This window comes from Terrapene carolina, unplaced genomic scaffold (assembly GCF_002925995.2).
Source record: "Terrapene carolina triunguis isolate 2854851 unplaced genomic scaffold, T_m_triunguis-2.0 Scaffold55, whole genome shotgun sequence".
Taxonomy (NCBI): domain Eukaryota; kingdom Metazoa; phylum Chordata; order Testudines; family Emydidae; genus Terrapene; species Terrapene triunguis.
In genome coordinates, this window is record NW_020664406.1 from 1,128,681 (window position 1) to 1,156,498 (window position 27,818).

The 27,818-nt window shown below is 39.1% G+C and overlaps 1 protein-coding gene across 1 annotated transcript; it reads right to left on the bottom strand.

Annotated features, from left to right (window-relative positions):
* LOC113407900 (zinc finger protein 879-like) lies at positions 1–27,793 on the bottom strand. Its single transcript, XM_026658754.1, has 7 exons — positions 27,715–27,793; positions 23,004–24,187; positions 19,296–19,392; positions 12,704–12,949; positions 7,698–7,831; positions 4,501–4,624; positions 1–619 (listed from the first exon to the last, which is right to left on the bottom strand). Exons 1-7 carry the CDS (start codon positions 27,741–27,743, stop codon positions 421–423), a joined length of 2,013 nt encoding a protein of 670 aa, XP_026514539.1. The 5' UTR covers positions 27,744–27,793; the 3' UTR covers positions 1–420.
* Positions 27,794–27,818: the final 25 nt, after the last annotated feature.

Genomic DNA, 27,818 nt, shown 5'->3' on the forward strand with positions numbered 1-27,818 from the left:
CTTATTTAAAAATATGTACCTATATTTACAGTGAGCAAGATGACAATCCAAGAACCGATTTGCAGAATTCAATGCACCCAAACTGGCATTTCAATAAATTCCCCCTTTAACTGTCAAACTCCCTAACTTCTAATGAAGGACAAGTCAGCATGAGGTAGTCAGAAAACAGGATCAAGATACTTAGTCCTCACGTAAAACAAACCTCATTACTCATAGCATGCCATGCTCCTCTCAGGAAAACCAGAGTTATAGCAGATACTACAGTGTAGATGAAGCCTCCTACAAGGATCACTCTTTGAGCCTCAGGTTCAGTCACATTTGCCAGTCCTTCTAATGTCATCACTGGATCAATTTCTCCTTCTCTTCTGGCTGACCTACTGCTTGATTAGCTGCTCTAGTACACATTTAAGCATGAAGAATCTAATGCTCCACTGGAAATGGTTTGAGGCTAGGGGTGGGCTGGGTGCTGATTAATGAGGTTTCTGAAATGAGATGATATTTCTTTACATGCTTCCGGAGGAGTTGCTTGTCAGGGGAAGAATAGCAGCAAAAACTACAGCCAAACGCCTCACCAGTGTGATGTCGTCGCACATGGAGGTCCAGGCTCTTCTTCTGGATGCTGTAATGTAATGGAAACTTATTAGAGCTTACTGGGAAAAAACTTTAACTACTACTACTAGAAGGAGTATTACAGTAGTGGCTAGAGGTCCCAACTAAGATCAGGGCCCCATTGTGCTAGGCACTGTACAAACACACAACAAGAATCAGTTTCTGCCTGGAGAGTTTATATTCTAAGACAGACAAGACAGAGGGTAAGAGGCTGAAAACCAGAGTATGAATTTATTGAAAAATATTTGTGTTTTGACTTTGTACTTTTAATCACATTCTCATTATTTATGGATTATGACAAAAGAGCAGGCCTCCAAAATAAGAATTTAAGCCATGAGCCAAATACTGTTAGTATTCTACACTAAAATGTGAGCTCTGTTGAATATTTACTATGGATCTCATCCTGTTCCCTTTGACCTTACTCACTCATCAGTATTAAGAAGCTGAATAATGTTCTATATAGTTTATATACATTCCAAATAGCCACTTGTATGAATTTGTGTATATACAAATTCATACAAACGATTAAACAAATATTTTAAGAAAACCTTTAATGCTCCAATATGTTTTACTGTAGAATACAACCCCCCTACTTTAACTTATAACATCTTATACTGTCCTGTTAGGTGCTTTATTTCTGATATGTAAATTGCACCAGTATAGAATCCATTAGGCTGTTGATCTGAATGGGCCTTATTCTTCAGCTTATATAAAACGGTCCAGTTCAGAAACATTTCAGGTCTTGAATTTCCAAATATAGAAGTTGGAGAAACAAATCTGTGATGGTAGAGAAAGAAGTTTGTGTGACACATTTTAAAATCCACTACTCAGTGGACTCTTCCTATTAGCTGGACAGGTGTCATTGCAGATTTCATCCCATCATTTCCTATTAACTTGACTAAGGTGATACTAGGGTCTCTGCTGAATCCAAGGCACAAACAGTCTTCATATGTGGCAGCTCAAATTATGAAACTTTTTTGTGACTAGCTATAGGTAACCCAACCCAAAACTTTATTTTAGTCTCAAATTAAAATTAGAGTATTGGGTAGAACTCAGACGTGTATCTAAGTTGGTGTAATCTGCACATTTTTAGCTCCTTTGTTATTTCATTTATACCATTTTAGGGTATATGTCTACACTGCAGCTGGAGCTGTGATTTGAAGCTTGTGTAGATGTAATTGCATTAGCTTTAATCTACCTATCTTGCAAAAAACTGCAGGAGTGACACAGCAGCACAGGCATCACAGCAGACTGTACAAACACACCTGATCCCCTGGGTATGTACTTGCATTGTTAGCCTGCGCTGAAGCCTGCACTGTTGTGCCCTCATTGCTATTTTCAGTGTGCTCGCTTGATTAAAGCTACACAAACTGTAAATCGCACCCCAGTGTTGACATATCCTTAGATTTGCTTACACATGTACCTGTTTACTTATGGGTTATTTACTTACATCACTTTACCCTTCCTCTTTGAATATGGCCCACTGAGATCAACAGCCTAATGAATTCTATATTGATGCAATTTACATATCTGAAGGGGAAAAAAAAGGCAACTAACAGGACAGTATAAGATGGTATACGTTGAAGTAGCGGGGGTTGTATTCTAAAGTAAAAACATAGTGGAGCATTTAAAAAAAACTATTTGAAGAAAATATTGAAACAGTTTGTATGAATTTGTATATTCACAAATTCATACAAATGGCCACTTGGAATATATACAAACTATACAAAACATTATTCAGCTCCTTACACTGATAAGCAAGTAATTTGGTATACTGAAATTCTATAACAAATACATGTGTGAAATGTTCTTTAAGTAAATAGCACATTCAGAGCATGATACAGCACACTTGCTGAATTTAGTTACTCGTGCATAAGGCCCTACTTAATTTGCAATATTATGGAAATCGTGGATCCTGCAATATTAGGCTTCCACCACAATTTTGACAGCAGGAGCCCCTACTCTCAGCCCCAGGCTACCGACAGCGGAAAATCATGGAAAAATAATAATGGACCTTATTAGCACAAATAACACAGTCCACTATTACTTTTACGTGATTTTTCCATGGCTTGTCCACAACTCAGCCACAATTTTTGAACTATCATCCTTATTCGTGCATTATATTTAAGCTCTGATCCTGCACACATGTACATGCATGCTCAACTTTGAAGATATGAATGTTCCATTGACTTCAATGGAACTACTCCCATGTCTAAAGTTAAGCATGTACGTAAGGCCAGTATTAGGGCCTTATTACAAACCAACCAACCTTGCACTTTGCACTAGTGCAGGGAATTAGTGAATTCTGTAAATCTGTAAATCCGATTAGAATCAAGGCCAACATGTCACAAAACTGTACTTATTTTGTCAATCATTTAAAATAAAGCACAATATACACTAGAAAAATATGGCAGCATATTTTGTAAAAAGATTTTCATAATATGAGAATTCACTCCAGTGCCCTACTGTTAAATCTTACTTGACAGGAGGAGAATCTGACACATTTTTGTGCAGATTATTGTGTGTAGTTTACTGAACTGCAGATTAGCAGTGTTCTGCTCTGTAGTTCTGTGGTGTCTGTTATGTAACAGGAATATTTATTTTCTGACTCCTTCCTGCTCTCTTCTCTAACTCATACAGTAGAACAATCATCATTCTTATAACTTCTAAGAAGGCAGTCATCTGCTAATGAATGTGTCCTATTTCTGTCTCAATTTGGCAGTGAATTATCTGCGCCAACTCTTGAATTTAATTCATTTTTTTATCACCAAATCTGGACAATGTTTAGAGTTCTTAATTTCAGTGTAGCTGTCATGAAGATTAGGAAGAGACATTTTTGTTGTTGTTGTTATTCCTGTGTTCAGTTACTGCAAGGCTCACAATGTAGGTCAGGGGGTTGGGAGTTTACTCTGAATTCGGTGTTTTTGTTATTTTACCTCTTATTTGATGGATGCGTTTCCATTTTGAACTTTGGTACTAAAGGAAACTTGGAAGTAACACTTCAATTTTGCAAGCCTAATCCCATCCAATGCTAAATGATTTACTATTGATGGTTATATAATAGTCCTTTCAACCAAACAAACCAACAAATGGGTACGGCAGACAAAACCTCTCTCAGTTTAAACCTTTGCAGTTTAAACATCAAGAGGCAAATGGTATTTCACTTAACATATAGTACCATGTTCAAAGACATAAAAATGTAAAATATTTAAGTTATCCTTCTGTAACCTTACACACTACAAAATGCTCTGTAACATACTTCAAAATGTATTTGAGCTTTACCAAAATTACCTATTGTTTCTATACTTGATACGACGTACAGTACTGTGCAAGCACTGTCAAATGAACAAAAGACACGTGTACAACCTCACAATGAGAAATGCCTTACGTAATATGACAGTTTTCCAAATTTTGGGGGGGCGGTGTGGGTGGCACTACAAGCAAACTGGCAGAAGAAATCAATATGAGGAAAAGACCTAGTGAAGCTGACGTAACAGTGGGAAGAGACTCCCATTCACTGAATGAACGTATAGAAACATGTTCTTCTGTCATAATCCCAGTACCCCATGACACACAGATATCATCTCAATTTCCCCTCAGATATTTTTAGATTTATCGTCTTCCGATTCCATATATCCTCCCTCGTAGCCTGTACAATGTCAGTAGAAATTAAGCGGAAGCAGAGATAAAGGGGTTAGAAACATCCACTTAGAAAAACTAAACTATTCATTAGCTCTTTGTATCGAATGACTCAGTTGTCTATGGCAGTGAATTTAAATATCTGGCTTTTTTGTTGATGGGCAGAGTATGTAGGAAACAATATTTTATTTAAAAACTGCATAGTTGTACTGTGAAAAATCTGGCCAAGCAAGGGGAACTATTTACACTTACCAACTGTACGAGCACATTTCACATTTGTAGGGCCTCTCACTTGTGTGAGTCCTGAAATGTCTGCGCAGAGAGCTTGCATCAATTGAGGCATAAGAGCAGATTTCACATTTGAAAGGCTTCTCACCTAAAATATGGAAAGCAGAGGACATGTTCACATAAATGAGGAATGGGGGCTGGAGGGATGAAGGATTCAAAAGGAATCACCAGAACATTAAAAAAATATCCTCAGACCCATTGGCTTGTCTTTTACATATTCCCATCTGAAATAAGATCACTTGAGAGTTTATGCTAGCCAGGACATGGAAGGTTTGGCCTGCTAGTAGCAGCTTAGGTTTCCACTGCCAAAGCAGGTTACTTATGGGGTATGTGAGGGCAATGTAGCTGCATCAACAAGAACAAGCTTCAAACACAGTCAATGCCTATGTTTTGACAGATCTAATAGTTCAGCCCCCCGTTTTTGACCTTCTACGGCATCTGCGGGCAAAACTCAAATCGCTTCAGTTGTAGAGTGATCAGATGTACTGCAAATGACTTAAAGAGAGGCCTTCGTGACTCTGTGGCCAGTTACAAGGTGTCGATCATATACTTGCAGGCTGCATCCATGGCAAGAGCTGCCTTGGTTCCCACGTGGACTTCCAATGTGGACCCTCAGGTACTGAATGGTTACAACATGTAATCTAACACACTTGACTTGAATATCTATGTAAAAGCTGTTGCAATAAATAAAATCTGAAATAAAAAGTATGTTCTTGCACAACAGGACAATTCTAGTTCTAGATAGATCACTTATTGGTAATAGACATCTTTAACCTTAAATCATCACATGAAGTGGAACTGAGGTAAACTGACTAACTCCATTTCCAAATTGAAGATCAGTTTACTTTTCTGCTAAAAAGATTTTTATCCTTGCCGCTTTTCCTGCATCAGCCCCATAAATACAGAATGCTAACTCTCAGCCTACTTTAAGTCACTAGGTTAACACCAGTTAAAAACAGTTTCTTGCAAATTGAAGAGGAGGTAGAACAGAAGTTCTCAAAAAGCAACAGGAAACAGCATTAGCAGTGAAGCCAGGATATTAATTATTTTTTTGTAAAAGTAGCATGGACACCTTTTAGCACAAGCACAAAAAAATAATGCTTAAAAAGCAGAGGACATTAAGGGCTTCCTCCTTTTGGTGCACATAGAAATTTTGCATGCACGCCCATCTGCACACATGCTTTAATCTAAACGTTTACCTGCATATTTTACAACATTTATCTAATACAGGAGAACATGGAAGTGAAACAGACTATAAAGAAAAACTAAACTGATAAGTCTATTTTCATGGTTCAAACCCAAATGCAAAAAACAGACAATTCAAGTTAATGGTGAAAACTTAAAAAATATATTAACTTATTTCATTTTTAAAAAGTTAACTTATTAACAACATCAACACTAGTAAGGTAGTATTTCCCCTCAAATATATGATTTTTAACCAGTGTGTGTCTAATTCTCCATTGGAACCATTATAAATGCAAACATGCAGGACACTTCCATCTCCAGTGCTTTACATGTACTTTTGGTATCAGTTCATCATAAAGTAGATTTTGTTCTGTATTGTCTTTTAACAATAATAAAAAAAATAATGATCCTCATTTTGGACTCAATATATAGAATCTTTAATCCCCAGGGGGAAACAATCTCAGAGAGGCCAAAATTTTCAAAATCAAACTCAGGCCTAGTCTACACTTGAAATGCTACAGCACTTCAGCACAGACACTACCTACGCTGACAGGAGGGGTTCTCCCACTGACACAGGTAATCACCTCCCCAAGAGATGGTAACTAAGTTGATGGAAGAATACACCTGTCGACTTAGCGCTTTCTACACAGGGGATCAGGTCAGTTTAATTGCTGTTGCTTGGGGCGTGGATTTTTCACATCCCTGAGCGACGTAGTTAAGCTGACTTCATTTTCTAGTGTAGACCAGGCCTTACCGTTAGACACTTAATACTTGGGGGGGGGGGGGATTTCTACGCCACTGCACAAGTGCAGGATTAATGTCTGCTGCAGATCCCCCCGCCCCGAATAATTGATTCTGATGGGGAGGCAAAGAGAAGCCGCAAGAGGGATCACGCTGCAATTATACCTTACACCCACTAGGAGCTGATGTGGTGCCAGAAAAGAGGGCAGCTGGTTCATGGGCAGAAGCAGCCAGCCCCGGAGAGGAAGGGGGCAGAAGCTGCCTTCCTCACAGTGCTCTGCCTGCAGGGCCAGGTGAGGAGGCATGGGATATAGGGGGGGGAAGAGAGAGCAGGGCACATGAGGCTGCTTGGGTGGGTCACACAGACTGGCGATCAGAAGGGCTAGTCGGGGGGGACAGACTGAGACGGGAGCACAGGAGTAGTGGGGTGACAAGATTGAGCCAGGGGCTGAATGGGAATGGGGGGGGGGGTCTGCAGGGCCACAGGGGGTCTGGGGTCTGCAGGGACACACATGGATGGGGCAGACTAGGGGTCAGCCAGGATCTGCATGGGAGAGGCTCCCCAACTTTCTAACAATCCAAACTTAGATCGATCCCCTCCCCTCCCCCAGTGTAGACGAGGGCTTAGATATTTGATTATCATTTATTCAGTACTCAGACAATGTATACACACACACACACACACGCAGAGAGCAAAATAATTTTAAAAAAACCCTCACCTTGTCCATTTTTTTTGAATATTAACATGTTATAGACATGCCTGGTCTGTTAAATATACGTAATCAGAAATTTCACTCAGCAAAAATCACTAGACATGACATGTCATAAGCATAATGATGCACTCTCTGTAATATAGTAACATCCTGTTAAATAGACAGATCTGATAACTGTATTCCTGTAGAATGTCCCTAAACAGAACTCACTGTTGTAATGATTATTGTATTTAATATTTACATGGCAAGGATTCGTAAACGTATAATACTTTCTAAATAAATAAATAGATAAAATTTAAATACATGATTAACTGGGGTGCTTTCCTGAATCAGGGACAAAAACTAAGTGCTGTATACTCGCTATCATAGCCAGAGTACCTTCTTTCCTTAGAACCACTGTAAATATTTGCTGAGGAACAAAGAGAGAGGTCTAAACTCTCATACTGCAAAACAATCAACCCTTTTTAAAAAAAAAAATACAGTTTATTGTAAGTGAGAACATAATGCACACACAGAGCTTACCAGTATGGATACGCATATGCTGTATCAATGAGGCCTTTAGCCTAGTTTTGTACTCGCAGTGCTGGCAATGAAAGGGTTTGATGCCAGCATGTATTCCCATGTGTCTCTGTAGAGCCAGTTTTGAAGAACACTTCCTGCCACAGAGGAAATAAGCCTTGTCACAGCTGAAAAAAATAATCATCTTTTTTTCCTGGATAAACGTTCCAGAAGGATGACATTTCTCAGTTATAGCATCCAATTGTGTTATTGTAGCCCTTTAATGACTTTTATGGCTGTTATTTATAGCTGTTAGTTTAATGGGTATAGATAAATATAATCAGGGGAGGGAGAATGAAAGAACAAAGATTTCTTTCAGTCCTCACAGTAGTTAAACACATTTAATTTAATATTGTATTACCTTTAAAATATTAATGCATAGAATGGCCCAAATATGCATAATCTATGCACAGGTAATTTACTGGCAGCCTATGCACATAATGTGACATTCAATTGACCGTGTAGGGCAGCAAAAAGTAGAGATCCAATCTGAGCTTCTAAAAACCACTGGTGTCAATGGTAAGTACTACCTTCCCAGCTACCTGACCCACTTTTTCATTCTTGTACATTGCAATTATTTACATTGAAAAGTACACCTCTGAATGATATATGGGTTTATACCTCTTAAAAAGAAGAAATGAGAGTTTTTTTACTATTAAACATAGATGTAAATGTTTGAACAGTAATATAGATATCCTAAATTCTATTGCTGTTCATGTGAATTTAGGGTCTGGTACTTCTTCTAGAGCCATCAATCCTTCATGCCCACAAACTGCCTATCTATATGTTTTCAGCACCTAAAACTCCCCAACTCCCAGCAACATTAGCGAGAACTGTGGGTAAGCAAGAAGTGCAGGATCAAGCCTATAATGCAGTCAACTTATTTTTAATTGTAAAATATACCTCCATTATAAGTTTTATTAGAAAAAATATAAGCAAAAAAAGTTTTGGGTCAAATCCTGGTCCCACAGAAGTCAATGGGAATCTTCTCAATTGATTTCAAAGAGTTTAAAATTTGGCCCTCCACATTTTCAAGTTTCTTGATCAACACTATTATAGAAAAATCATTTTCATTCTGATACATTCCTGTACATTAACTGTTAAGGTAAATGCTAACCCCAAAATATGGGTACTAAAGTCACACATTACTAGTACCCATTGACTATTTTGCTTACACCCAATATATTAAAAATAAAGCTATAACATACATATTTCATAATGCAGATTTACTATTTTAAAAGTCTGATATTGTAATACTTTCACTCTTTCACTGATTTCTGAAATTTACTACATACAGCAGTTTACCTTATCTCTGAGATGTCAATCATGCAAAAAAACCAAACAGAAGATTAATAAAAATTTCCAGTTTAGTTAACTCTTAATTTATAATTAACTTTTCAAAGGATGTTTGGCTGCATCAAAATTCAAAACAAAAAGATGGAAAAATGGACTGAGCTCTCAGACGTGTGTAATTTAACACTTCCTTGCACTGCAGAAATAAAGCTTGCATCATTTAGAGGATATAAGCCCATCATTTCCATAGGGGAAGTGAAAGCGGTTAAAAAAGCAAATTGTTAAAAACCTTGCTGTTCACAGAAGATATGCAATCTTGAATAAAAGAATGATTTCAGTAAAATCAAAAGCTTGAGAAGAAATAATTGGATTTAAACAGTGGATTTCAACATGTCAGCCACCTATGAAAAGCAAGCTGTGCCATTCTAAATAATATTTGTTACACCAATTTTTTTCCTTCCTCTAAATATTCGTGACCTTTTAACTGTAAAGCCTTACTCCAAATAGTAGATTTTCACAGACCTAGAATTTGAAGGATTTTTTTTTTTTTTTAGAGCTACAAAATAAATACACAGCTCAAAAACACAGATGCTGTCTAATTTCCATAAAGCCTTTTGCAATCAAACAGCCATGCACATACGGTAATTCAAAGTTATAAGTACTCTCATTCACTGAATAGGAAAAAATTCTGTCACTGCTTCTGCTCACTGCAATCACAATCAAAGCACTATCTTTATGTATTTAAGAGATACCTATTTCACAATGATTTAGTGGAGCAACCCAGTTACATCACTCAATCATGTGACTTGAAGAGAAGATTATTTTGGTTTGAACTATAGTTAAAACAAATAGTTTATATGCATGGTTCTAACAGTTGTAAATGATTTAAGGGGACACATGAAGACTCCGATAACCTTGTGGTCTCATCTCAGTGTTTGTGGCATAGAATGACCCAAAGATCCATAGATATTGATCTGTGTCTTTTTTTTTTTTTTAAATATAATGCTAGAGGAGATGATTTATGAGTGTACGTATAAGGAGAGAAAAATACTGAGATTACATGTAATTACAGCAGGGACAACTCATTTTCACCCTTAAGAGGAAAATAAGCAGTACACCATAGGGGTATTTCAGACACCTTTTAAAAAAAAAAAGAAAAAAAAAAAAGTCATGGATTGTATGTACAATATTTAGATAAGTTAGCAAGTAGGAAATGTCCTTATTTATGCTAAAAACAACACTTGTTCCGTTTTAATGATCAAAGCAATTTACCGTCTAATTTACATTTCATCATTTATGATGCTTACTTGTTGAATTTCTCTCAGATTGATCAATGGAATGGACTAGATAGATTAATTTGTCCTGCTGGTTAGTTTCTCGTCAGGTTCACTTTTATGATATATATTTGCATGATACTGCAATAAAACTGGGTGGCTAACATTATAGGAGAATATTAGTTTAAAAAATGTTTCCACTAGAATTTAAAAAATAATAACCACCATTTCATTTAATCTTAGGCTTTATGAAGACTTTTTTGGTGTAAAAAAAAAAAAAATTATTATATTTTGGTCAAAGCAGACCTGACATTTGGCCTGATCCCATTAGTTTCAACAAGAGCAGGACTGGTTCCAGAGCACCTTTAAATGCAATCCTGTGACTTGAAATCCAGCTTCTCTACCACATGGGTTACAGAAGTTCCAAGTATGCATATTTTTCCTTAAAAAGAACTTTTTAAAAATAAAAATATAAATGAATGTCAAAATTACTGGTGGTGATGTGCTAAAAATTCACAGGCTGTTCTGCAAAAGTATGTTTATAGAGTTAAATGTAAATATGTTCCTTTCAGTAGAATCAGATCACGTCTCTTCTTTTAAGATAATCAGGAAAAACCAATTTAAAACAAAACCAATGAAATATTTAAATTCAACTAACATTATTTCAGTCACAGAAAAAGAAATTATCTGTTAGTACTCAGTTAATGCCAGATGTTTCACTGAAATCTAGCACCTGGCTTTTTTTCAAATTCTACATGACATGCATAGGAAAGTAATCTCTCTAGGGCACTTAAGAAACGTATCATATTAGATATCAATTAGCAACTGCCAATGTGATCATTGAACAATATTTATACTCCAAATTAATGATTTGGTAGATTTCCATAAGCTATTTAAGGACTTGTCCACATGGAGACTTACTGCATGGCAAGCCAGGGTTTGAATGAACACCACACTAGCGGATCGCACACTAAGTCGCCCTGGTTTTGTATCAGACATACTGTACTAGCGGAAGAAGAAAAAAAAAATCATTGTTATGAACCCACTGAAATACAAAGCCATAAATGAAAAAAGCACAGAGGTACATCCTTATCTCTGAATTTCCATATGTTTAAACTGGAGCTTTGTGATTGTTATGTGTTTTCTGTATTAAAATTTATATAACGAGTAAAGCATTAAATAAAAACAGCATTTGTAAGGGGAGAACAAAACAATACTAGCCCTTTGCTGCCCCCTTCTGGAATATACAAAGGTTCTCATAGAAAATACAAGCAGGGGTTCTCAAACTGGGGGTCGGGACCCCTGAGGGGGTAGCAAGGTTATTACATGGGGGGGTCGTAAGCTTTCAGCCTCCACTCCAAACCCCGCTTTGCTTCCAGCATTTATAATGGTGTTAAATATATATGTGTTTTAAATTTATGGGGGGGGGGGGTGTCACACTCAGAGCCTTGATATGTGAAAGGGATCACCAGTACAAAAGTTTGAGAACCACTGAAATACAGTATTCAGGAATTCAGTAACAAAAAAATCATTTCTTAGCTTACAGCCCCAAGCCTCTTTAGCCAACACCAGTCCTCAAAAACTCTCTCTAGCTTTTTCCAGGGTCATATACTATACTCACAGACTGTTGCTTGGCTGGGTTGCCTTTTGCCTCTGTCTCTCAGTTTCTGTTCTTCTTTCTCACTCCCCGCACCCACTACCCCCCAAAAAATAGTCAGCAAAACCCCTCTGCCCACCCAGTCTAAAACCCATGGGCAGGTTCACATAACTCTTTTGTTTTAGGTTGGGGGGAAGAGGGGGGGGGTGTATTTGTCTTATGTTAATTGAAGCGTGAGTTCATATTCATCAACCTCATGGAGTTTTTCTTTAAACTCAGTTCATAACAAGGTTTCACCCAGCATGTAACAATATTTAACATTTAATCTAATATTTAAATCTAACATTATTAGATTATTATAACACATGTAACCATACATTTTTGCAAACATCAGGTCTCTCTTTCTGAAAGTGAGGTCCATAGTGATAGACACACAAACGCAGTAAGTCTCACCCATATTCAGTTAATATTTTTAAAAGGTGTCAACTAGAAAATCTACTGTATATAACAACAGTATTGACAAAAAAGTAAAAGAAAAATTCCATAAGAAAACCTGTCATGCATATGTGGTAACAGTCCCCCCCCCACTTGTTCTATTCACGTGAGTAGCCCAACTACAGACCTATTTGTATACACAGCTATACCAAGAGAGTGCCTATTTTTACAGATTAACTGTGGGCCCCTCTCTCTGAAAATATTGCCCTTAGCGAATAACAGTACTTGAATAATAATCCTAAAATGGAAGTCTATAGGACTACTTACAAGCATAAAACAGAGTTTGAACCTAATTATAGCATAAGCCTTACCTGTTGCAGATGCTGCACACAAATTCATTTGAGTTCTTTTTTGTTCTAATTGTTCTTTTTGTATCCAAGCGCACAAGAGTATTCTCCGTTCTCTTTCTTCTCTTCATCTCTTTCACTTTCTGTCTTTGATGGACATGTTTGTGATGCCTGCTCATTTGACGTCTATATTTAAACGCTTGGCCACATAATGAACATAGGAAGGGTCTGGGAGTTTTGTGTTTTGCCATATGCTCTTTCAGCTCAGCTCTGGGTGGACAGTAAAGAAATACAAATAAACAAATTAGCAAACCCAAGCCAGAATTAGACTTAAGAATTCCCTTCCCCCACCAAAAAAAGTGTAAGTTAATCAAACTGTAAATAAACTGTATCATCTTCAGTGGCGGAAAACATCTTATTAGTTTGGGATAAAACATTCTCAAAGGTAGGTGAAGATGTAATTGTATTTTAGAAATAGTGTTAGTTTCATGGGTGAGCAAGTGACTTGTTAACATATCACAATTCCATGCTAGATACATGAAGTTTTTATATATATATATATATATACACACACACACACACACACACACACACACATGACTCCCACAAGCAACTAGATAAGATATTCAAACATTTAGTACTTAGACACAGGACAAAGTTATATTTAACTCGTTTCCTTGAAATTATATTAATCTAGTAACTGCTTATGTTTTTTAAATATTGCAAAAAATATGGTTAAGCAAATGTCTTACAGTATAGTACACCGCTACCTCGATATAACGCGACCTGATATAACACGAATTCGGATATAACGCGATAAAGCAGTGCTCCGGGGGGGCGGGGCTGTGCACTGCGGTGGATCAAAGCAAATTCAATATAACGCAGTTTCACCTATAACCCGGTAAGATTTTTTGGCTCCCGAGGACAGCATTATATCGAGGTAGAGGTGTGTTTATATATAATTTTTACTCACACTCTACAAGGCGAGGTTAGCATTCTTGTAAGTAGTACTTTCATAATATACTAGTATAGTACCATTATTAAGGTGAAGACCTAAGAAGGATAAACCAGGTCCAACAATTGTTACTATCTGGGAACAGTTAGTGCTGCAGAAGACAATTAGGAACCCACAATGAGTACTTGTGGAGTATTAGGGCTAGTCCACACTGGCAACGCTAAAGCGCTCTCCCAGCGCTCTTAAAACAAAACAAAAAAAAAACCCTGAGCGAGAAAGTTGCAGCGCTGTAAATTGCCAGAGTAGACAAGCCCAAATAGAATAGCATGTTTTAGGAACCAGGACATTGCTTTCTGGTTCTGCTTCTCTGCTATTTATTTTTTTATAATTATTGAAAAGTCAACTTTTGTTTTTAAATCTAAACCAGTTTTCTTTTTCTGCTATGCAATTACCAATAATACACAGTTAGATGACTACTTTTGACTTGCCATTATTGAGTTAGGGGACTTCAATACCTCTCATGTGGTGATCTCTTCTTTAAAAGTGTTTGTGGATTTTTTTGTTTTTAAAATTCTGTGATAATCAGTCAGAAAAACGTTACCACTTTAAATCGGGAGAGGCTATAAAAATATACAAAGTATACCCCTTCTTTCAGAAACAGTGTCTTCTTGAATTTAACTAGTTGAAACAGCAGGAAAAAGAGTCAACGGTGGAGGGGAAAACTCTTTAGGATGAGAGTCTTTTATGTACAGTTTGAAACTGCAGCTGCAATCTTGGAACCCAGTGAATTCATGATAATTTATTACTTATTTTTTAAATAAATATTTTTATGGAAATGTGTTCAGCTTTCCTTCAATATACAGCATTAGATACGTCTTCAGTTTAACCTTTAATGATAAAATCATATATACAGATAAGCACGACAGGCAACATTTATTATTGATGTAATTCTACTGAGGTTAATTAAATTACAATAGGAATGAATTTAGCCCTGTCATTTTACCCTTAAACTTTTATTATTTTATCTTGTTGTTCAAATATGGATACTTCTTGTGTATTACTGCCAAAAACTACTAAACTGTTACTATGCCATTTGAAATCTGAATCATCATGTAAAGCCTGTGGAAATAACTCTCTCATGCAAAACTGGCATCAAAGATCAAACCAGGTGATAGGCACATTTTTGCATTAATAAAAGATATTGTCTTTGAAAATAAGTATAGGCACAATAGTATGTGAAGGATTAAATAGGCAGTATATTTTGTCAAGGTTGGAAGGAGTAAAATAATCTTAGAGACTCAAAGTGGGTGAGGCAATATCTTTTATTAGACCAACTTTTGTTGGTGAGAGACAAGCTTTCAAGCTACACAGAACTCTTCTTCAGGTCTGGGAAAGGTATACAGGCTGCATCTTCACTGCAAAGTAAAAGAGTTCGACCCCTGGGTGCTGGCTTGACTCAAGCTCGGCCCCTCCAGCCCTACAGGGTTGGGACCCTGGGTCTGAGCCCTGGGTTAGCACACTTTCAGTGTAGATGCAAGAGGGTTAGGCTTGAGTCCAGGCTCAAGCACGGGCTCATGTTGCAGTGTAGACATACCCTCAGATTGTCATAGCTAAATACTAGGTGGAACAGATTGCTTAGCATGTTTTTTGTCCTATAACTGAAGAGATGTTAATGGGCCACTTCACCTTGAATGGTTCCTCAGAAAGTTTGTTAACAATATGTTCCACCTTGTATTTAGCTGTGACATTATCTTTCCCAGACCTAAAAAGCAGCTCAGTAAAGCTCAAAAGCTTGTCTCTTTCACCAACAGAAGTTGGTCCAATAAACGATATTACCTCACCCGCCTTGTCTCTAATATCCCAGCACCAACATAGATAAGCTTATTTTGTTTGCAGTCTAGTCATATCATATGCTTAAAAAGATCTGGCAATGGCCCTTTGGGAGGGAAGGGGAAGCTGATGTTTGCATGTCAGTGTAAAAACAGAAGCAAACAAATCTGAGTAAGAATACTTTCATTTGTGGCAAGTAAAGTATAACTTCATAGAGAACTATTTTATTTGACACCTGGTTTCATAACGGTATTTTCGTTGTTCACAGCGTATTCATTGAGAGTTTGTTTGTGGTTTATCACACTTGAATGAGCTGATTATTTTAGCAACAACAAAAATCTTGAAAGTGTAGGAAGTGAAGAAAAACAGAAAATAAGATATTAGCGGTTACGTGAATATTAATGATTAATATAACCAACCCAAGACTAAACAACAGTGTTAGGAGGTGACCTGTGAAATTCCATCAACTTTAGCAATATGTGCTAAATGCCCCCCAACAGCTTTGTGAAGAAGAGAGGCATCCAGCACATTGTTACCTAGGGGGAAAAAAGTGTGTGTCTTTTTCTCCCCCACTTCAGCCAATGCCATCCAGCCTCACCTGGATTGCCAATTCTCTAGTGTGATGCCCCAGCAACCATTGTATTGTCAGTATCACAAAGGCTGGATTACTCAGCCTACTACTATACTAGACGGGGCAGAAAAATGCCAATTTTTAATTGTATTACACAGTTTTGCAAAGATTTTAAAATATTTTATCCCTTTGGGGATAAAATATTAAAAAACTATTCAAGTTAACGTTAAAAATAAAAAGGCACTTACCTGACCCTCCACCCACAATATATACCAGCTCCATGCTCCAGCGGGGTGCGGTGGTCAATATGACATCACCAACAAGGTGTCATGATGGAGCTGAAGCCGGCGACCCTAGAGGGTCTGAATGTCCCAGGACCTAAGGAAGAAATATGTGAGCTTTTAATTAACAACGTGCTGAATGCCTCTCATAGCCTTGTTGCTAATGGCATTGAGCACATATTGCTAAAGTTGATGGATTTTTGTCAGTTTCCTTTAAAAGTTACTAATTTTGCCATTTCCCCCAAATCTCATTAATATATCACACACAAATGTTACATTCAAAGATTATTAAGGTTGCAAAGTTAAGCGCTCAAAAGAGAAAGAAGTTAGAAAAATGGCAGAATCCCTGCAAGTCTCATCCCTCCAGAATCCCCGTCCTAGTCTCCCCTCACCCAACCCACTTCCACCCTGAGGTGCCTTGTCCAGCAAGTCACAGCTTTCCCCACAGCCCCATATCTGATCTGTCTCTCTCCTCACCCTGGCCACCGGTTGCCTCCTCTGCCCATGTGGCCCATCACCACAGGCTCCCAGTTTCAATCTCTGTCCCGCCACTCAGTTCTTGTCCCAGTCTTTCTACTCAGCCAGTTCCAGTTCTCCCCACAAGTTTTCCCCTTGTCAGATATGTTCCCCCAGTTCTCTCCCCTCCATCCGCTGGCCCCTCTGGTTCCCAGTCCCAGTCTGTTCACCCACCCAATACCAGTCTTTTTGCCCATCCCAAATCTCAATCCCAGTTTTCACCCCTTTCCCCAAGCTTCTTGTTCCAGTCTACTTCCCCACCCTCACCCCGCCCAACAAGACCACTCTGCATTTGTATCAGGTAACTTCTTTCTCCTCACTGGGGCTCAGCAGGAGGTCACAGGAGAGAGAGGTCCCCTGCTCTCAGTTCAGGTGCCCAGAGCTGGACACAGCACAGTCTGCAGCAGCCCATGGCTGCAATTCCAAGGAAAGCCCTGCTGAACATTGGGCTGGAGTGTGCCCAGTGCAGATGAAATCTTTGGGGAATTTAACTTGCTAAAAATCTAAGAAGTCTCTATTGAATTTATGTGAACTGTGATTTTTTTTTTTGCTCAAATTTCAGCAGATTTTCAAAGGGATGACAAAAAGCATGTGATACAATCAAATTTTAAGACCATGATATATTTGTGGGGCTTTAGGGAGCCTTCCGTCTATTAGATAAGAAGAAAATCCTGCCTCTTGCTGATGATTCATAGACTCTAGGACTGGAAGGGACCTCGAGAGGTCATCGAGTCCAGTCCCCTGCCCTCATGGCAGGACCAAATACTGTCTAGACCATCCCTGTTAGACATTTATCTAACCTACTCTTAAATATCTGCAGAGATGGAGATTCCACAACCTCCCTAGGCAGTTTATTCCAATGTTTAACCACCCTGACAGTTAGGAACTTTTTCCTAATGTCCAACCTAAACCTCCCTTGCTGCAGTTTAAGCCCATTGCTTCTTGTTCTATCCTTAGAGGCTAAGATGAACAAGTTTTCTCCCACCTCCTTATGACACCCTTTTAGATACCTGAAAACTGCTATCATGTCCCCTCTCAGTCTTCTCTTTTCCAAACTAAACAAACCCAATTCTTTCAGCCTTCCTTCATAGGTCATGTTCTCTAGACCTTTAATCATTCTTGTTGCTCTTCTCTGGACCCTCTCCAATTTCTCCACATCTTTCTTGAAATGCGGTGCCCAGAACTGGACACAATACTCCAGCTGAGGCCTAACCAGCGCAGAGTAGAGCGGAAGAATGACTTCTCGTGTCTTGCTCACAACACACCTGTTAATGCATCCCAGAATCACGTTTGCTTTTTTTGCAACAGCATCACACTGTTGATTCATATTTAGCTTGTGGTCCACTATAACCCCTCGATCCCTTTCTGCCATACTCCTTCCTAGACGGTCTCTTCCCATTCTGTATGTGTGAAAATGATTGTTCCTTCCTAAGTGGAGCACTTTGCATTTGTCTTTATTAAACTTCATCCTGTTTACCTCAGACCATTTCTCCAATTTGTCCAGATCATTTTGAATTTTGATCCTATCCTCCAAAGCAGTTGCAATCCCTCCCAGTTTGGTATCATCTGCAAACTTATGATGGAAAGAAAGCCTCCTGCAGCTACCTGTTGGTAGTAGGAAGCAGCTTGACTGCTCAAGACAAGCTGTCTGGCTGTAAATGTGTCACTACCAGGTAGAGCTAGATGTCTTTTTATTATTAATTATTATTATTATTATTATTATTATTCAAAACGCTCTTTGGACAGAAAACTGGGTTTTGACTAAATTAAATTTTTCATGAAAAGTATCTGTTTTCTATGAAAAATTTTGACTTTGTCAAAACAAAACAAAACCAACACCCAGAAAATCACAAACTTTTAGCTGAAAACTTAAAATTTTGATTTGGAAATGCTGCCAGTTTCTCATGGTTGTTGTAGTTTGGGTGTCTCATGCCGCCATTCTCCTCTCCTGGCCACCAAAATCCCACTACCATGTGGTGCCTGTTCTTTTCTGCCCTTCCTAATGGTATCTGGAAGGGGAGGGGGGCTAAAGGAGGAGTACTGAAGGTACCTATTCTGGTCTCCCCCATCACCAATGTCCAGAGTGGCCATAGGGGACCTCTTTCCCATAACAGCATAAGAGCCTTTGTATTCAGAACCCAAGTTACCTTTTCCCCACCTCATGTCACTGTCATAGGGAGCCACTATAGAGCTCTCTCTCCCTCGGATACCAGCAGCAGGATGTGGTGTTTCCTGAACACAGCAAATTCCACCACGTTATTTTAAAAACCCTGTTTTTTTTCTTTAAACACTCCCACTCCCTCACCCTTTTATATTAAATACTCACATGTAGGGCTCTACCATTCCATCACCAATAACAGGATACATAAACATTTATGAAATAGTTTGCTGTGTTTTAATAACCAAGAAACTAGAAAAAGAGACAAACAACTAGTAAAGCATTCAAATTAAAGAGCTACCTACATTTGGAAGAACCATCTTTCACATTCGGTGCATTGATGTGGTTTGGAACTGTATTTGTGGGTGCGAAGATGCTTGTAGACCTTACTCCACTCTCTCTCTGTGTGTTAAAAAGCCGTAGATCATTGAAATGTATCAGCGTCAGAGGAAATAGAAGTAAATATAGAAAATATCACTAATTCTTCTAAAACTATACATTTGACCATGTTCAACAATCTTCCTTGTTTTCAGCTATACATCTGTTTGAGAGAGCCAAATTCATCACTGGCATAATTTCAATAACTTCAGTGATATTACACTGGGTGAATATGGTTTGGTAGTATGTATGTATAGTAATTCAGGAAGAACACTAGCTGTATAAATAGAACAGACGGGAACTATGAATTATGTAGCTATAATTCCATCATGGGGTTCTGCTGGTAACAACAAGCCATAATGGCAAAGTTGAGTGGCTTATGTATTACTCAGAACTCCAAGATGGAACTGAAACATCAAAACACAAAATTTTTCCTGCTTTTTAATTTTATAGAATATAGTGAGCTAGGGACCAAAAAGCTCCAAACATGTCAAGTAAGAGGGGATAAAGAATTAGTTCTCAAAAAGATTGCAAAGCCACAATCTGAAATGAAACATCAACTCCTCCACGGGTGCATCTTTTTATTTTTACGTGAATCATCGTGCACATGAAGTGCTGAACAAAAGAACAAAACAAAACAACACAAGAGGTTTAGGAGAGCACCAGTTCTGATCTGAAGGGATCATCTTTAGGGGTGAAAGAGAATAATTCCATTTCCATTCTCGCTCTGCTCTTGGCTCTTCTCCAAGACTGCTATGAAAAATGCCAATGTGAACACCTGTTCAGTAGGAAACATGACTGAGAGCACTAACTCCTTTCACACAAAGAATTATTATACATAGTCACTGAACAGACAGTACATGGTGGTAACTTTTGGTCTAACTGATCAAGGGCAGATTCTGAATACTGACCCATAGGTGGAAAGCTAGTGCCATTACCTGTTCTTTGGGCCTTTCTGTCCTCCGTCAGGTTTATATTGAGAACCAGAATGATAATGCCAGTTTAAAACTACCTTTTTCTTTCTTATTTTGGGGGAGGGGGACAGAAAGGGGTGCTAAATGAAGTACAAATACTAATCAATGTAAAATGTATGCCAAAGGTGCGACAAGTCTATAGTTTTGTTGTAGGATAAGGGTACGGGATGAAGCTAATGTAAATTTTAACATAACTGATAAAATAGTACAGGAAAGAGAGAAAACATTTATTCTTGTACAAATATTTCCCTGTCACCATTGTAATTGTCTTTCAGGTTAAAAGTCAGAACAAGTATGCAGCACACAGAGTTATTAGCTGTTACAGACAGTTTTCACTTTCCTGGGCAACTCAAGGAATCAATTTAAGACCAAAACAAGTTCAGGGCTTACTAATAATAAACTTCACAGCAATTAAAACTTACTACAATTTCCAAAACCATTGCTATAGAGAAAAAGTAGGTCTTTATTATCTCAGTTATACAAACTCATTAGAACTGTAGACTTGGCATCTCTGCCAAGATTAAATATTAGAGTGAGTCCCATTATCTGCTATGGGCTATTATGACTAAGAGATAATGGGGGGGTGGGGGGAGAAGGGGGGGGGGGGAACAACTTGCTATTCTTATACTGTTTCTCCACTTCAGCATCTTCAGAATTCAACAAAATACAATATCCTTTTAGAAGAGCTCAGTTTTGTGATCACTTTGCATTTTTGTGAGGAATGCAAAAAAGGGAATACCTGAAATATTTATGAAACAGGTTATAATGGACACTGGTGGCATCTTTTAACAGGTAGGTCCACTTCAAAAAAATATTTACATCGTATTTTAATTTAACATTAAGGGACACATTCTGCCCTTAAAAAACACAGACACACTTCTCAAAGTCAATGGATGTTACACAAGTGTATCTGAAAGCAGAATTCAGAGGTATGGAAAAAAAAAAAAACCCACATCCCTGAATGACAAAAGTTTTGCCGAGGAAAAGCGCTGGTATGAACAGCAGGAGAGCTCTCCTGCTGACAAAGCTACCGCCGCTCGTTGGGGATGGAAGTTTTTTGTCGGCGGGAGAGCTCTCTCCTGCCGACAAACAGTGGCTACAATGCATGCCTTTTAGCGGCACGGCTGTGTCGCTAAAAGTTGCATAGTGTAGACATAAAAACAAACCACTTCTAGTCACTTAGGCTAAAACTAAAACAAACAAACAAAAACACTAATTGGATCGAGAGTCTCCATTAAAAAAACAAAATTAGACTTTGAAATTTATGGTTCATTACACTGAATGGAGCAAGTTGTATGTTTATATATGCACTTATAGTCACTCCTATAACTGTAGAATTGGAGCACTTCAAATTATTTTAAAACAGAAATAAATGGAACAATCTCCCTTTCTCTCCCCACCTTCCTTTCCACCCTGTAAGAGAAACAGTTTGATTAGTTTATATACTTCTTGCTTGCCTATGAATAAGTGGAGGTATTTGTATGAAGAAACTACCAAGAGAAAGTTGAAGTAGTGAGTTTTGAAATTGATTCTGAAAGTCACAAGATTCAGCTGTCATTTTTATTTCTTGCAGGAATTCTGTAGACGAGGTCCAGGTACGTACAATCTCAAACAAGACCAAAACAGACAAAACTAGCGCCTCAGTCTCACATGGATCAACACATAATCTGAGGGCAATAAATCCTTTTCTATATAAGATCTCATTCCAAGCAAGTTGTCCAACCTGGTCATTATCACAGTAACCTGTTTTCCATGTGCCACCATACTCACCTCATTCTTCAACGGATATTCTAATTCACTACACTTACAAACTATTACGACTACCGACTACAGCTACAGACACCATAGCACCTTCTCCAAACACCACCCACACAGATAGCTTCAGTTTGCACTTTCAGACAGACTGCAACAAAAAAGTGGGAAGGAAGAAACTTAAGTGGCAGTCTGACACAGGCACTAAGAATTTTTGCATTATATGCCATGATTTGATATAATAATATTTGAAGTCAGAGAAGGCAATGTTGTCTATTGGACTGAGAACCAGACTGGAAGCTAGGAATTCTGCATTCTAAGCAAGTCACTTGGTCTTTGTCAGTTTCCCTATTCATAATATGTAGATAATAGCTACATCACAGCCAGGTAAGTATTAGTTAATGTTTACAGTGGCAATGTAGTGGTTTAAAGATAAAAACAGCAGAGTGGTGTTATTAAACTAGAGACAGAGTAAATCCCCGTAAAGTTACTTTTCCCATTACATGTGACATGACTTTCAAGTCCTAGGAAAAGTTAAAGTCCAACTTAAAAAAAAAATTCTCTCTCTCTCTCATATTATATATATGAACGAGAAAGAGAGCGAGAGAGAGAGAGAGAGAATGAATCCACAGATTATAGTTTAAAATGAGCTGCAATTCTGTAGAGCATGGTAACATTTTCATAAAAAGGTACATTTGCAAAAGCTTATTAAACCCACAGATTTGTATTGCTCCTGCCTGTAACCATTTTCCCAGTAACACTAAGATTGTTATAGCTCATCACAGATGGTATCATACTACATGCTGAAACTCTAGAAGTACATCTTTGTAACTCCCAATATACATTATGCTTACAGACAGGTTTACAATGAGGGTGAAAGTATGAGAAAAATAATTGTTTGAGACTTACCAATAAAATCACAGTGCAGACATTTAAACAAGTCACCATAATGACAAGATACGTGCAGATTTCTCACTTGCTCAGTTTCATAAAGAGATGAACACTTCGTGCATTGAAAGAGATTACGTTTTCCATGACGGTTGTTCCTGTGCATTTTCCATGCACCTGGCGACATAAAAACTCTCTTGCAAATCAGACACTGGTAGCTCTCTTTTACTGGCTTGTGTGTTTTTAAATGATTTTCCATTAAGTTCCATTCAGTCATGCAGCAATTGCAATAAACACATTTGAAGCCCTCGTCCCCATCATGACATTTAACATGGATTTTATAAGCACCCTTTGACTTCAGTTCTTGGTCACATATGTTGCAGTGTTGTATTCTTTCAGCACTTGGTTTTAAGGTGCAAATACCTTTCAAAGGCTGAGCTAAGCCATGGTGTTCAGGTCTGACCTTCTTCTGACTTTTACTATTTTCTTGTTTGACTTCAACTTTAGTTGTTTTCACTTCTACTTCTAAGGTTTGCGTTTTAATGCTGGAAATGCGACACAGGCCAAGTGACATGAGATGTTCAGATTGGGCTTCCTCCTCATCTTTGCTTCTTTTAGATTCATTAGGGTCTGTGGAATATGAGAGGGGATTAGGCACCACAGAGCAGGGCTCCTCAAGCTGAAACTGACCTGCTTCTTCTTCAAACAGTGTGTTTACCTTACTAGAATGAGAGACACTAGGATTATCACTATGATTCCCCAGGCTCACATCACAGCATTCAGGGCTCATGTTATGAAGCATCTGGTACATGGGCAACAGAAATGACATCTTTGCAAGGTTTTCTTCATTTTCTTTGTTTTCTTGGCAGATTTCATCCCCTATGCTGTATGAGTCATTTTCATCTTGATCTGGGCCCATTTCAAGGCATTCAGAAATGTGGCAAATTCTACCTTGTTTGTGAATGTTAGTCATGTGAGTTCTGATTTTATTCTTGATACTGCTTGTGAAATGACAAAGTTTGCACCTGTACACTTCAACCAAAAACATTTCCACCAGGCTGGCAATTTGGGCTTCAAAGCCCTCTGTCGCAGAGGCATACAATTGGGATGTTGTGATCTCCTCAGGTAAATGTAGGTTTGTGGAAGGAATGTTTTGGTATTTATATTTAAATTCATTCATCTTCAGAAAGTGCAAGTACACAAGTCTATAAGAGAAACATAAATAAAGCAGTTAGTAGCTGTTCTATAATCTGCAAAACTGGTATGTCAGCAATCTTCTCCAGAAGAAGATAATTTATTCTAAATCTTCAGTAATACTAAGCAAGATATACATAAAGTGCTTATTTACATTTTCCCAAGTAGAGATTGATGCATACTCTGCTGTGGTATATTTATACTTCAATTATTATGGTTGCCTTTTCTCAGCTGTTACAACAAGAGGACATAGGGTCAGATTATAATCTAAATTGCATCAGTGTACATAAAATTCAAAGGTGAAATCATAGCCTCTTGGAAGACAACAGAAGTTTTGCCAGTAGAAAATTTAAACCTAAATGCCTCATACAAAGCAGTTCATTTTTTACTTCAGTAAATTATTAATATTACAGATGAAACATTTATTCTGTAACTTCAAACTTGAGATTTTAGAAAACTATTTATGTTTAAAAAAACAATTCCAAATCCATTTGCTACTTTCTCCTCTACTGGATTTTTGTTGTGTATTCATTTTGGGACTTGCATAACATTTATGAATCCCATGGCAAAGCCTTTTCCATAGAAAAATGCATCATTAAGATACAAACATCTAAGCATACATTCATTCACAAATCTATAGAGTTGACATATATACAGAACATCCACTACTGACAAAGGGCTGTGCCTTTTAATATAAATCTTTAGTCTGTTAACCTCCCCAATTCTTTTAAAATAAACAATAATCCAGAATGCATCACAGCAGCTGGAAGCCCTAGATCTGATCATCTGTAGTACATCCCTCTGCATACCTTCCCCTCCTCCCACCAATGCAGGATCACTCCTTATATTTAGAGCCCTGCAAATCTGCTAGGGTGACCAGACAGCAAGTGTGAAAAATAGGGACGGGGGTAGGGGGTAATAGGAGCCTATATAAGCAAAAGACACAAAAATCAGGACTGTCCCTATAAAATCGGGACATCTGGTCACCCTAAAATCTGCAGATATCCACTTTATAGCCAGTGATGTTTGCAGATCACAGAATCATAAAATATCAGGGCTAGAGGGACCTTAGGAGGTGATCTAGTCCAACCCCCTGCTCAAAGCAGGACCAATCCCCAGCCAGATTTTTGCCCCAAATAGCCCCCTCAAGGATTGAACTCACAACCCTGGGTTTAGCAGGCCAAACCACTGAGCTATCCCTCCCCCTCACGGATCAGCTGCAGATACAAATTTTGTATCCACTGCAGGGCTCTACTTATATTTTGTTTTCAGGCGCTGTGAATTCCCCTTACACAGGGAATGGCGAAGAACCAGCTGACCGTACCTGCTACAGTGATTCAACAGCAAAACCAGGGAGGTAGTAGCAGCAGGGGCTAGTGCCAGAGGAAGACAATCAGTGGCGGGTCCCTATTGCGCCTGTTTGGCAGCTCGACCCCCCTCCCTGCTCTTCCTTTTTCCTGCGGCTTCCCCCCACGCTTTTGCCAAGGGCACACGGTCACCTCAAAGCACCACCTACAGCTACAACGGCTGCGCCTCATCCTCCTCCCCCCCTGCCGCCGCCGCCGCTGCCGCTTGGACTGACTCTACTGAAAGCACGTGCAGCTCCCTCACTGCCCGGGTCAGCAGCGCGTGAAGGGAAGGGAAGGGAGGAAGGTTCCATTCCACTCTGCAGGGGTCACTGGCTATGTTGCTGAGTTAGTCTCACCCTGTTTCCGGGCCTGCGCGGCTCAGACACGCCCCTCTCCGCTAGCTTTCCGGCTTCCGGCCCGGAACTCAGGGGGCAGTGTTAGAGCGCGCGCTCAGCCCTCCCGCCTCCTCCCTCCATAACACCAGGCTGCCCCACTCTAAGGGACTGTGCGTAAAGTGACGCACCCAAGAGCGCCGCGGAAGGACTCGTTTGAAATCCAAATCTCAAAGCTTTAACCACCAGCGACAGCTCGAGGTCCGCGAGCGCCTCCCCGTTCCCATCCCTGTGTGAGCTTAGCTCGGTCATTTAAACCTCTGTGCTTCAGGTTCTTCATCTTTATAATCCAACACGTTGTAATTTATGGTTGCATATGAGCTCTTTGAACCAGGTATTGGAACGCGATATTATCATCTAGTACTCCGTGCCGTGTTTAGCACAGTTCTTGGTTAGTCTTTCAGAACATAATCATCGACGTGCAGGACTGGAAGGGACCTCAATAAGTCATTTAGTCCAGTCCCCTGCACTGAGGCAGGACTAAGAAATAACTAGGCCATAATCATACAATCCTAGCACTGGAAGGGACCACAAGAGGCCGTCTAGTCTAGTCCATCCACCTGCACTCAAGGCAGGGCTAAGTATTATCTAGTACCTATAATGAATAAGAGGTAATAATAGCAAAGTAGTAAGTACTAGCATTATTAGCACCTGAGATTATCACAACTGAAACCATTTTTTAAATCTAGTTTAATTTTCTGTGCTTATGCTGTTTCTCTACTGCATTTCTTCCCATTTTGAAAATGAAAACAGACACCTGGGGTTCATTTTTGTTTTCCAGCTGACAAAAGTCTCCCTTTCCCATCCAGAATAATTTATTTTAAAAAATGTCTGCAAAATATAATTCCCACCCCCAAATATTATCACTAGCTGCTACATTTTCATGACAATCTTGCAAGACTTCCTACTCAGTTTAGGGCCATATCTACACTAGAGAGTTTACAGTGGCACAGCTGTACAGATGCAGCTGCATTGCTGTAAGATCGCTTGTGTAGCCACTCTAGGTCGACGGGAAAGAGCTCTCCCATGGCCATCGACATAATTAAACCACCTCCAACAAGCCATGGTAGCTATGTCAGCAGGAGAGCGTGTCACACTGACATAGCGCTGTCCACACTGGCACTTCTGTTTGTGTAACTCAGTGCGTTTTTTTCACACCTCTGAGTTACATAAGTTATATCAACAAAAGTGCTAGTGTTGACATAGCCTCATTGTCTTCTAATACACTAGGGCAAGGCTGCAAATGCCTTGAGTATCAGGGCTGCAGATGCTCATCTAAGCCTGCTCTGACATTAAAACAATAAACGATGAAATCTTGTTTATGAGCTATTAAGTTTTATAAAACATAATTCAACAATAGCTACAATGTCCAGGGCCGGCTCCAGGGTTTTTGCCGCCCCAAGCAGCAAAAAAAATAATAAAAACAAGCCGCCGCTTCAGTCTTCGGCAGCAATTCGGCGGCAGCAGTCGTGCCACCCCTCTCCGATGGCCGCCCCAGGCGCCTGCTTGCTGGGCTGGTGCCTGGAGCCGGCCCTGACAATGTCTGTACTTTGGCCCTAGGCTCCCTGGCAGTTTCTCTTTTACTTAAATTAACTCCATATGTCCACAAATTCAGGCAACCTCGGTAGTTTTTGGTTGTACCCCGGTTTTCAGAGTTTAGTATCCCATTTCTTATTTGGGGTGACATCTAGGGGCCACACATCCCAAGAAGTCCTGAGCACCTGCCTTTCACCTGCTCCCCTTTGTTCTATAATCACCCCAAATTTCTTGTCCCCTCCGCCACCATCATCCACCCACCTCTCAAACGCTGGGTGCGCCCGCCCCATGCAGCTGCCAGTGTCACGGCGCCGCGTACAGATCGCTTGAGCCTCGGGGACTGGCTAAGACTCCCTTCCCCAACC